Below are 10,939 nucleotides of genomic sequence, written 5' to 3'. Positions count from 1 at the left end.
TACCCCCATGGAATTCACCGCACCCTCTGCGTTCCTTTCTTTCCCCCGTGGATCATTTCTCTCATTCTCGTTACGCATTTCAGGACGGTCTTCCTATTCGCCAACGTCTCACAACTCTCTCTCTCTCTCTCGCTCGCTCGCTCGCTCGCTCGCGCACAACGTTTCTGCGTCACCATGTACATCCTTATCACCGAAGCTCCACCGAAGCGATTCAACGCGTTTTTATAGAAAACAAAACGGGGAGCCGGATCGAGAGAAGCGGGGAATCCTCTTGTGTCTCCGGGTTCCGTTCTTCCTCCGGCCGCCATCTTCCCTCGCCATCTTCGTCGACCCCCTCGACGCTACCACGGGCGTTAATCGTGTTACGAAGCTATAGTTAACGAACATAATAACTGAAATTACCCTCTGTCGTTACGAGTACGTTCTCCTCTACGGTTAGTTTAGAATTTCTTAAATCAAGAGCAAATCAAACGAGAAACCCTCCTGTACTCCTCTCTCTCTCTCTCTCTTTCTCTCACTCACTCGCACGCATGCACACTTTTCTCTCTCTCTCTCTCTCTCGCTCTCGCTCTTAGCCCTGCTTGCCGTTACGCGAACCAAAGTTCAAAGTGTAAAACTCGTCGACTCCCTTGGGATCACAAAGTGTCCGACGCATCGTTACACCCCGCAGTTCCGTTTTAGGATTTACACGAAGTTAGTACGCTCTAAGGATGATTCTAGGCCTGCTCTTCGTCGTCGTTAAGATCTTCGTGCGTCGTCGCGTCTGCGTTTTCGCTGTATGCATCGACGCTCCGACCGATTAGCTCGATGAAGAGACTCGCGGCAGGAAACGGCTCCGTGTTCTCCAATCGGCGACACAGCCTCCCTGATGCGACGCGTCGTCGTCGACTCCGTCATCGTCGACTCCGTCTTAAAGGCGATCGTTCGTTCGTTTTCTCGGCCCTGTCGTGACGTCCGCGTTCCGGCGACCGGCTCTCGCCGCGTCCCTTTTTATTGCTGCCGAGTCCCCAGGTGTCCGAAGACCGGAACTGTGTCGCCGTTGGAGACCGTTGGGGGTGTCTTTGGTCCGCGCGGTTCCGCGCGCGGATTCTGGACCGAACGTGCCATCAGATTAATATAAGAAGGCGCTAGAAACCGATCGCTAGAGGACTACTGGCATGGCGTATATCTATTTATAGACTGCTTCTAGAGTAGCGTCCAGAACCCGTGGCCGAAACAGCGACCAACGACCCCGCGGACAGTGGGGTGTGCTCGCCACTGTCTACCATGGAGCCGTTAGTATCTCTCCGTATGCTAGTAAAGCGAGTGTCGTCATTGATACGAGTCCTTGTGGAAAGTGTCGCTTTTGTGGAAGATCTTTCGGCCCTCTCTCGCGAAGTCCGGGCTCGCGAAATTGTTCTCAGACTTCGGTCTGGGCAACAGGCAAGCTGGAAGAGTTCTGAGCTCCATGCTGTGTACCTGCAACACGTGTCCTTTCTTAGACGTCGTTCTACGATACCACCGATGTTATTTTTGTCTTTATGTTATAATCAATTTTGATAGTATAATCAATTTTGATAGTATAATCAATTTTGATAGTATAATCAATTTTGATATTCTAATAAATTTTCATATTATAATAAATTTTCATATTATAATCTGATATTGTAATCAATATATCGGTCAGCACTGCTTCGTTCTTAACACTCTACCGACCGGCATAATACATTATATTTTTTCTTTTTGTTTAGGAAACGTCAAATCGAACTTTATGAAAGTGATTTCTACATTATTTGCTTTCCGTTATTGTAATTAAAGCTACTAATATTTCAATATTTTAGATTTTATATTAGAATTAACCCTCTTTGCGCCGAACAAGGATATATCGTTGTAGACTAAACTCAAGAATATGTAGTTATTTTCTTAACAATTCTACGAATGTTACAGTTACAGTTTTCATTTCGTATTCCTCTTCGAATTTTCTACTCGTCAGTTTTTAGAAAATTACTATGATTCCTTCCTGGAAATTTGTTAAACTATACGAATCACGCGTCGTGTAGAATTTCGTTCAGGTACTCGCAACTCCTTTGATCAGAAACAAGAGGGTTAAACAATATTTATTTTATCTACGCCAGCTATCTTTGAAGAAGATATTCCTGCGCGAATAATACAAATTTATGCGCACGTAATGTAGGCGAAAAGTCTGGAAACGGTATTTATTTAAGGAAGAGAGGTATTGGCGCAATGGATTTCGCGATGGTGTTAAAGCACGATGAAAAAGAATCGCGAGTTCGGCGCGAACACCGGTTAACGTGATTTCGGCCATTACGAAACAATGTTATCAAATATGTTTACCGATTCTTCACTGGCGCTGGCGTGCGCAGCTTGTTCCGCGAGCGCGTTCACTACGGCGTTTATCGTTTTTGATTCGCTGCCAAGATCCTCCTCGCGATGGGCTACCAGGTTTGGGTTCTTACCAATTTTGTTTAACCTACAAAGAGAGCATAATTAAGCGTAGGGAATGTTGCACGGAACACAACCAACGATTATTCACATCAATTGACTTACAAACCGTTTAGCAGTACACAGGTTTACCCTACCCAATTATTACAATCCCGCCACGACTAGTAACAGACTTGTATTATTTGTTCTAATACCACTTGCACCGCTAAAGGTTTTACAATGTGAGGTACAAGATCGGGTAAAAGAAAATCTGTAGCTTTGGTACACGCGCTGCGGAGCCACGTGTCGTCGTTCGGTCTCGATCCCCCGAATTCATCAGAATCTATTATTTTTAAAGTTTATTCCAAAATAATCAGAGCTCAGCTTTTCCGGTTAACGTGACGAAGTTTAACGAAAAGCACGTGCTCTCAACCCTTTGCAACATATACGAAGAAAGAAATAGTCGATTCCTGAGATCATTCGAAATAATTTTTTCCTTTATAACAATTTTCTACGAGGCGTCGTTAACGAGTTATTAACGAAAAACATTGACCAATGAGAGACCAGTATCGTTGACACTATTTTTCCAGTTGCGAAATGATTTTTTAAACCCATTTTTACATTATCAATTTATTTATATTTTAAGGACTGAAATCGCAACTACCTTTACAAGAATCAATTTCGTGTAAAGAATAAACATAAATATAATAAATAAAAATGCAGTGGTTGAGACAGACTATTCTAGATTTATAAATAAAACGGTTTTAAGTGCAAAGGGTTAATAAGGACCGCATACGTCGGCTTGAAAGGCCCAATTGAAGAGATTCATCCCAGCCGTCGAAGCAAGCGAGACGTGACTCCGGGACGACGCAGCAGAATAGAATCCAACTCATTTGAAAAATATGTTATGCGAACTTATGAATATAACATTACTATGTAAGTGAATGTGTCGAGAGTGTAGAAATATTTTGTCGCGATGTTCACACACGGTTCCCAATGAATTCTTATAGAACGTGTACAAGCGCGGGGGCGCGCGGCACCGTCCATTCACGGCCGGTGGCGTCGTCCAATGGTTAAAAATTTCGAGCCGGCGTCAAGAAAGTGAAGCAAGCACTTCTTTCTTTTTTCGCAGAGACCCTCTCAACTCATTACGAACGTGTATCCGGTAGATACGCGTCCCATTGTTCGCAAGTTAGTGCGCTCTCGTTGTAAACTTTCTCCCCCAAGAAAAAAAAGATTCTGCACTGTCACGCGCGATCAAGCGAACCGGCACAATCACAGTATCATATATTATATATAATATATAATATACCAAATCTTCAGTATATATAATACTGTGATACACATATATATTAATATATATATAGAATATATATTTGGTAATCGTTTCATTGTTCTGATCGTTCTCAGTCCGTTTTTCTTTTTCTTTGTCTATAACTCCGTAATCATAACATGGTAGAGCTGTATACGCGCCAAAGTTTAGTGTCGTGTAAATGTGTTATGTAAAAGAAGCACAATCGAGTCCAAATCAGCGCATACAGATAGAAAGACAGAGAAGATAATGGAAATCAATAATTGAATAATATGTTAAAGAGAAGCGACATGATGTTCGGACAATAAGTATGATTGAGATTCGACTTGTCGGACAGTACACAATGTTCAAAAAAATCAACATGGAGGTGGGAGTGATGATTGACATCTAGTAGCACACCAACTCGATAGAACAAACCTAACCAAAGCTTATACCTCTCGGCGGCAACGCTTTCCATCGTTCTGCGCATTAGCGGATACTGGTCCAATACGGCGTTGAAATGATCCACCGAGAGGCTGAAGAGATTGCAGTAGGTCTCCGCGCGGACCGAGGCCACTCTCCTCGCGTTCGTCAGCAAGCAAATCTCGCCAAAATATGAGCCGTCTGACAGCGAGGTCGCGACTTCGCCGTTCGCCATTACGATATCGACTATGCCTTCCTGTATGAAGTACATTTTCGAGCCGATCGTACCTTCCTTGATGATAATATCACCTGAAACACGAGATCACTCGATCGTCATTCGGTGTTCCATTACGAACAACAATTTCTCGAACACCTTTCGGTCAATGTTAATTCGGTCGAAAGGGTAGGGCAACATCGAGACTTTTTAAAGCTATGTTGGCCGTTTGCAATGTCCCGCGGGCAATTATTTATCTGTGTGATTTTTTTCTTGTATCAGGAATGATTGTGTTTTCTAATGTTTATTGATATTAGTAGTTTATAATATTTATGGTTATAAATATTATTTGTTATTAATAGTTAGGCTAGTATGTATTAATATTTATAATAGTTATTAATATTTGCTGTATCTGCTAATATTTACTAAGATATAGTAGATGTTAGTAAATGGTGTAGATGTCTACCAATATTAATATTAGTATTATTATTTAGGCTTATAATATTACCATATTATTATTAGTAGTTGTATATAGTAGTATAAATATTAAATAATAGTACAAAGTAACAACATAAAGTAGTCATGCAATATTCAGGTCACGAATGAACCCAGTATTCAAACCAATACTGCTGTACCTCTCTGAAGCAATTATTAATACTTCATTTATTTTAGTCAAACCATGTTCCCCGGACTATAATTATAGTCTGATCATAATAATAAATAATTACAGACTACAATTATATATATAATCATATATTATATATATCATATCGTTGCCGACGGCGGAATTTGATTAAAAACATTTTTCCGACTCTTGTATGCGATTCAGGAAACAAAAACACTTCTACCCTGGTACATTAACCCCTTCAGGGATGATAAATTTTTATAGTAAGAAAAAATCTATTTAACTTTCTTTCTTTTCACTTTACTAATTTAATTAATTTTATTTCATTCGATGAGATTGTTGAATTTGTATAGTGAACAGTTTCTTAGCCTGTTTCTTGCGCTTGCAATAATTATAATTTTAATAAAACCAGATACGTGTCTGTATCCCTGAAGAGGTCACCTCGAGACAATTAATTGTAAAAAAGAGTAACAAACTCTTAAATTCCCAATAAAAGCAATTGAACACCATCGATTTGATTTTCGAAGAGCCGAACGATGGATCACCATCGAAGATCAACGTAGGTGACTCACGATTCGGTTTTTAGACCGCGCGGTTGGTTTTTTACGCAGCCGCAATTTAGCTCACTTAAGAAACCATTACACGGACCCATCCTCTGGCAGGACTTCTTAATCAGATGCAATTAAACACGTTCCCTGTGATCGGGCCCGTGATCGCGCGGGATTCTTTCGGATTAGTCGGCTGACGAGTACCTGGTTGGAAGACTTCGTATCTCAGCTTAGTGACCACGTCTGAGACAAAGTTCGAATCGGCATTGGCGAAGAAGGGCACCGACGCGACCAACGATCTGCAATTGTAGTTGATCACGTCCTGAAAACGACAGAGAGGACAGAGGTTAAAAGGGATCGGCCCGTGCCGGCCAGCCTGCGGCACTCTTCCGGCGTACTTCTCTCAGTTTCTCGGACAACTCTCCAAGGATCAATTCCTCGTCGAAGAATTTGCCTTGGTAACGGTGCTCGAAGTACTCCGTGATCCTCTGTCTCATTTCCCGTGGTAACTTCCGGTAGGCCATGTATTCCTCTACTTGTTTCACCTGGTTCAAGCACACAATGATTAATCGGAGCTCCTGGATACGTTATTGTTACTTATGAACCCTTCGCAATCGACTGGTAACTGTGAGACGGCACTGAAGTTTTTCCAAAGTATTCTCTAACTTCGATGCTAAAATTCTTTTAAATATTATTTTTCAATAATTTTTATAGTAACAGAGTTTAGAACTGAAAAGATTATTGAAAATGAAACTGTTGAAACGAGTCGTAAAATGAGAATATTATGTGTTAGAAAAATGATTTTAGATTCACAGGTAGAATGGCTTCGAGTGCGAAGGGCTATTAGTCGGCAGACCCATTTGATTCAAGCTAGATATCTTAGATATTATCAATAGTATAACGTTAAATTATATATTATTATTTATATTATACTGTAATATAGACTATAATAATATATAATGTAGACCATAATAATATATAATATAGACCATAATAATATATAATATGGACTATAATAATATATAATATGATGGCGTATAACATAATATATATAACACATTAATATTAATATTATTTGCCGGAAAATATATTCTAAATCGGTTACCTTCTCGCGGTATTGTCTTCTCGAGGAATCGAGAGATTGAATGAGATTCGTCGCATGTCCAAGGAAAAGTGCATAACAGGTAGCACCGCTGATCATACTGAGCATAGTGAGCCACATGTCGGTCAAGGACTGCGGTGGAAACCTTCCGTATCCTATGCAGAGCATGTGCGACATAGCTTTGAAAAGGGCCCATGAGTATTGTTCCAGCCAGAATGAGTCCTGGAAAAATGGAAATGGAACATTATGTCAGCGGAAACGGTCGCTGTCCGAGCTATACTTGCGCGTCGTGTTCCAACTTTCCTGTTACTATCGCTCCGACGATTTTACATTGAAAATAATATCTTTAATATTATTCACCACCTGATAGAGACAATTGTTTCTGCAGAAAGCCGTTTCGCTAGTTCGATTTCTCTATTTTTATAACTTAAGGTTATGCCTTTGTTCAACCCCTTCCACTCTTCTTTCTTTCTTTTGAAATTGTTGAGATTGTAGGCAGTTCTTCTTGGGAAATAATTGAAAAAATTACTCAATTCCAGTACAGATTATAATTAAGATTTAATTGAATTCAGTCTTATGATTTTAATAAAATAATGCATGCTTCGTTAGGTTTAATTTGAAGAATTTTCCTGTTTTATTTTCTGCATACTTCCATTTACTTTAATTCCTAAATTTTTATTAATTAAATTTAGAATCAAATTCTCAATGCAGATATAAATTCTAATCTAATAATATCTATGAAATTTGTATTGCAAACCTTTCCTACTATTACAGTGCAAAGGGGTTAGAAACGACAATATAATTGACGCAATATGAAGACAAGAATTAGTACAAAAGACAGACTTTATACTTTAGAAAAACTAACAGACTTTCTGCTTGCACAATTCTAGAAATTAGACGTTAAATGTTTATTCACGTTTATTATTGTTATTTAAGCAATGCTACACTAATATAAAAATACATCCGACTCTATAGTTTCGCAGGTGCTAAATAAAGCAACGACGCTTTCTACGCGCAGAGTCATTCAACTTCCACGTTCGAGTTTAACCCGCGCAAATATTGGTCGGCCTCGCGTGTAATCTTTTTATTAGCCGGCCAATTCGCACCTGCACGCGTCGAACGAACGATTGTTTACAGAGTCGGTGCCCGTTCACCCGTGTACGCGCGTCTCTTAAACTAAAGACTTACATAGGTCCATCGCTCTGTCGGTCTACGAAGGTGTGATACTCACTTGCAACTCATTAATGGCCACCCACGAGTTACTAGGAAACCCTTGGAGCATAGGAACCAGGAATTGCAGGCAGCCACTCCAGTGGCCGATTAGGAGCATCATGCAAATCAGGTTAAAAATCCGCATGAACACCGATGCCATATTCAGGAACTGCCAACAACAACGACAAAGGTTTACTCTCATGCCAGCCGTGGCGGGCGCGTTGTTCACACTCCGGTCAAAAAACTTCTCTCGTTATCCAAAGCTCCGGTTGCGTAGTGTACAGCAAATAAAGCGAGTGTTGTACAAAAACGCGTCCAAATATTAATTCACTGAATACATTGTCAAAACTATCTTAGTAATTATTATCGAAAATCTGAGTCAAATACCAAGTAAACTACCTGATGCTCCGCGGTCCAGACCGAACTCTGTCGTCCATTATTTCTCTACACCGTATATTAATGTACAAAACGTCGAAACAGGAATCATCGAAATACACGTCATCGAAATTACAGATCATCGAAATACGAATCATTGAAATACAGATTATCGAAACGTAAGTTATCGAAATACAAATCTTCGATATACAGATTTTCGAAATACAAATCTTTGTAATACGAATCATTGAAATATAGGTGATTGAAATATAGATCATTGAAATAGAAGTCATGAAAGTGCAACGGCACAGTCTGGATCAGGACAGTGTCGGACGACGGTTGGCGTCTGAACGGGAGCAAGTTCAGTGTATTATCTCTCCTAAGTAGTCTTCGCTGTTCATACTTCCGGGTTTCAGTTCTCAGTCCAAAAAAGCATGCTACATTAGAAAATACGCATCACGTGGCACACAAAAGAACAAGTCAATATAACCTAAAAAACGTTTATAATAATGATTACTCTACGAATGCTCTAACAGAAGAAACAAAAATAAGTGTATACGATATAATGTACGCGGACGTGTACATGCGTGCGGACCGTATTGAGGCGAGCCTATACATATATGAATGTATAATGCGTGCACGCGCGTACACGTACACGTATGTATCAATCATTTGCACTGCTGGCCAAGATTCGCAGACCCGCTTATAGGCCGGACCTGTTCAGAATCTCTCCGGGCGTCTAAACAAACTGCAGCACGCCATATCCGACCGTTGCAGTTAATCGGATTGCAAACTGTTCGGCTGAACAGTGCGCCATAAGCACGATATGGGAATCTAAGTCCGTTTCTAGGTTATAGAAGCTGGAGAACGCAGGAGTCACTTCGACGAGGACCATTCGGCGATCTCTGGTCTAACTATAAATAACAGTACCGCGACACGATACTGCTCGTAATCTTTCTCGTTGCGCATCCAACTCTAGTTCCTCGTTTAATAGCCACAGTTTTGAGGTGGACGCTACAGTCCCAGCGCGAGAATAAGGCGCCTTTTGCTTTATGTTCTCCCCCTCTTGCTGGCTGCGGCGCCGCGACACAAAATGGCGACAGTAAAGCACCTAGTAGGAGGGGGAAGAAGGCGCTTTCATCTCGCGCGAGGATTATACTTATTGCAGAGACAGATTCTCCCGTTTCACAAGCTTTAATATTTAACGCGAACCCTAAAAGTATCTATGGCATATCTTATTTTATAAAATTAACAATACTAAACTTGTCTAAACTTTCGTCATTTTTATTACGTAAAGTTGAACCAGGAAAGTTATTCGATTCTTACGAAATAATCTCTGTCAAGTAATCACAAATTAATCATTTCACGCGTTATATACATATCCGAAATTGATTCTAGAATTCCGTCCATCGATTACAAATAAACATTTTTCGAAGAAAAACACCGAATCGTAAGATCGACTTTCGTAAGCAGTTTTCAAAATCCTTCCGGCGATTCGAATTTGAAACAGTGGAAGTTTCATTTGAAGTGAGAAGATTGTTCAACACGTGCTACCTCTTGCCAATTATTTCCAGCGTTCGTTCGCTATGATTTGGCTGTCGGGGAGTGCTCGGAGAAGCACGCCCCATAATTACGAGCAGCGTTTCGTGCGCGCGCGGCAGGCTTTTTTTCCGGCGAGCTCTTCTCGTTAACAATTCAGATCGTTGGAAGCCCAGGGAAAGAGAAACACTTTGCCGTTCAAGTGGCCGGTCCATTTTTAATAGAGCGGCCGTCCCGGGTTCCGTCAAGGCGGGGTTTCCAAATTGAATTTCGCTCCGGACGAGATTCGAAGGGGAAAAATTACTCGGACAGATTCGAATCGCCGCGGCAGAATTCGCCGGTAGAATTCCCCGTCGGCGAGTCGGGGAATCTCGTGGCGCGGTTCAAAATTCTTACGGTCGACAGATTTCCGAAGCGGACTCGGTAATTTCTGCTCCGCGCGAGCGTTGTCTCCGGTCGCTGACGGAACTAATTGAACGCGTCAACGGGAGATTTATTGAGACCGATCGACGGGCCGATTAAAGATTCATTAACAAGAATGGAACGAAACCGGCGCGATCTCGTTCCTTTTTTTCAGCTCCGTCCCTCCCTCCCCCAACTCGCCCGACACACGCAAATGACTTTGAAATTTCGACGCAGCACACGTTTACCGAATTATTCATGCAATTCGACCGCGCTGGATCTCTGCCGGAGGCGATTTGAAATTCAGAAATCGCGGATCGAGCCGACCCCGCCGCGTTTTTCTTTCGCGCGCGTACCGCGCGAGCCGGCCTCGCGGAATCGTTTCGCGGGCGATGCTTCAACTCGCCGCGGAATATTTCTTCCTATCGCGTTGCAATTCTTGCGAGAACGCAATAAACCTCGGATTACCGCGGGGATTTCACGCCCGGTCTCGTCACCTTTCTTTTATTCGACGCCTTTGGTCTCCGTTCTCAGCCCATTTAGGTCAGTCGCTTGTACCCGAGTCTCTCTCCATCGATTGAGGGAGTAATATAAATTGTTAACTTTTCCGTACCATTTAAATTTTGACGTAGGAAATACTCCTTCTGAAAACTTTGTAATTTGTATCATTCTTTTCGTTTATTTAAGTGATATTACGTCAAGTAGAATTGTATTGCTATGGCTACTTTTATTATATGCTATTAATAAGACATTTCTCTGTTCCTTCTTGTTAAATCTGTTGACGTAA

The 10,939-nt window shown here is 41.3% G+C and overlaps 1 protein-coding gene across 1 annotated transcript in view; it reads right to left on the bottom strand.

Annotated features, from left to right (window-relative positions):
- Window positions 1-8: 8 nt before the first annotated feature.
- Ih (hyperpolarization activated cyclic nucleotide gated potassium channel Ih) overlaps window positions 9-10,939 on the bottom strand; it is a 233,206-nt gene continuing 222,275 nt past the window's right edge. Inside the window, exons 9-15 of the mRNA XM_078180819.1 lie at window positions 7,856-8,005; window positions 6,628-6,846; window positions 5,921-6,067; window positions 5,727-5,844; window positions 4,156-4,444; window positions 2,335-2,470; window positions 9-1,458 (exon numbers count right to left, since the gene is read on the bottom strand). Coding sequence (XP_078036945.1) covers window positions 1,312-1,458; window positions 2,335-2,470; window positions 4,156-4,444; window positions 5,727-5,844; window positions 5,921-6,067; window positions 6,628-6,846; window positions 7,856-8,005 — 1,206 coding nt within the window. The 3' untranslated portion in view covers window positions 9-1,311. The remainder of the gene's footprint in view (window positions 1,459-2,334; window positions 2,471-4,155; window positions 4,445-5,726; window positions 5,845-5,920; window positions 6,068-6,627; window positions 6,847-7,855; window positions 8,006-10,939) is intronic.

Source organism: Augochlora pura, chromosome 5 (genome assembly GCF_028453695.1).
Source record: "Augochlora pura isolate Apur16 chromosome 5, APUR_v2.2.1, whole genome shotgun sequence".
NCBI lineage: Eukaryota > Metazoa > Arthropoda > Insecta > Hymenoptera > Halictidae > Augochlora > Augochlora pura.
Note: the sequence above shows the minus strand (reverse complement) of the source record. Positions and strands in the feature narration are given on the sequence as shown.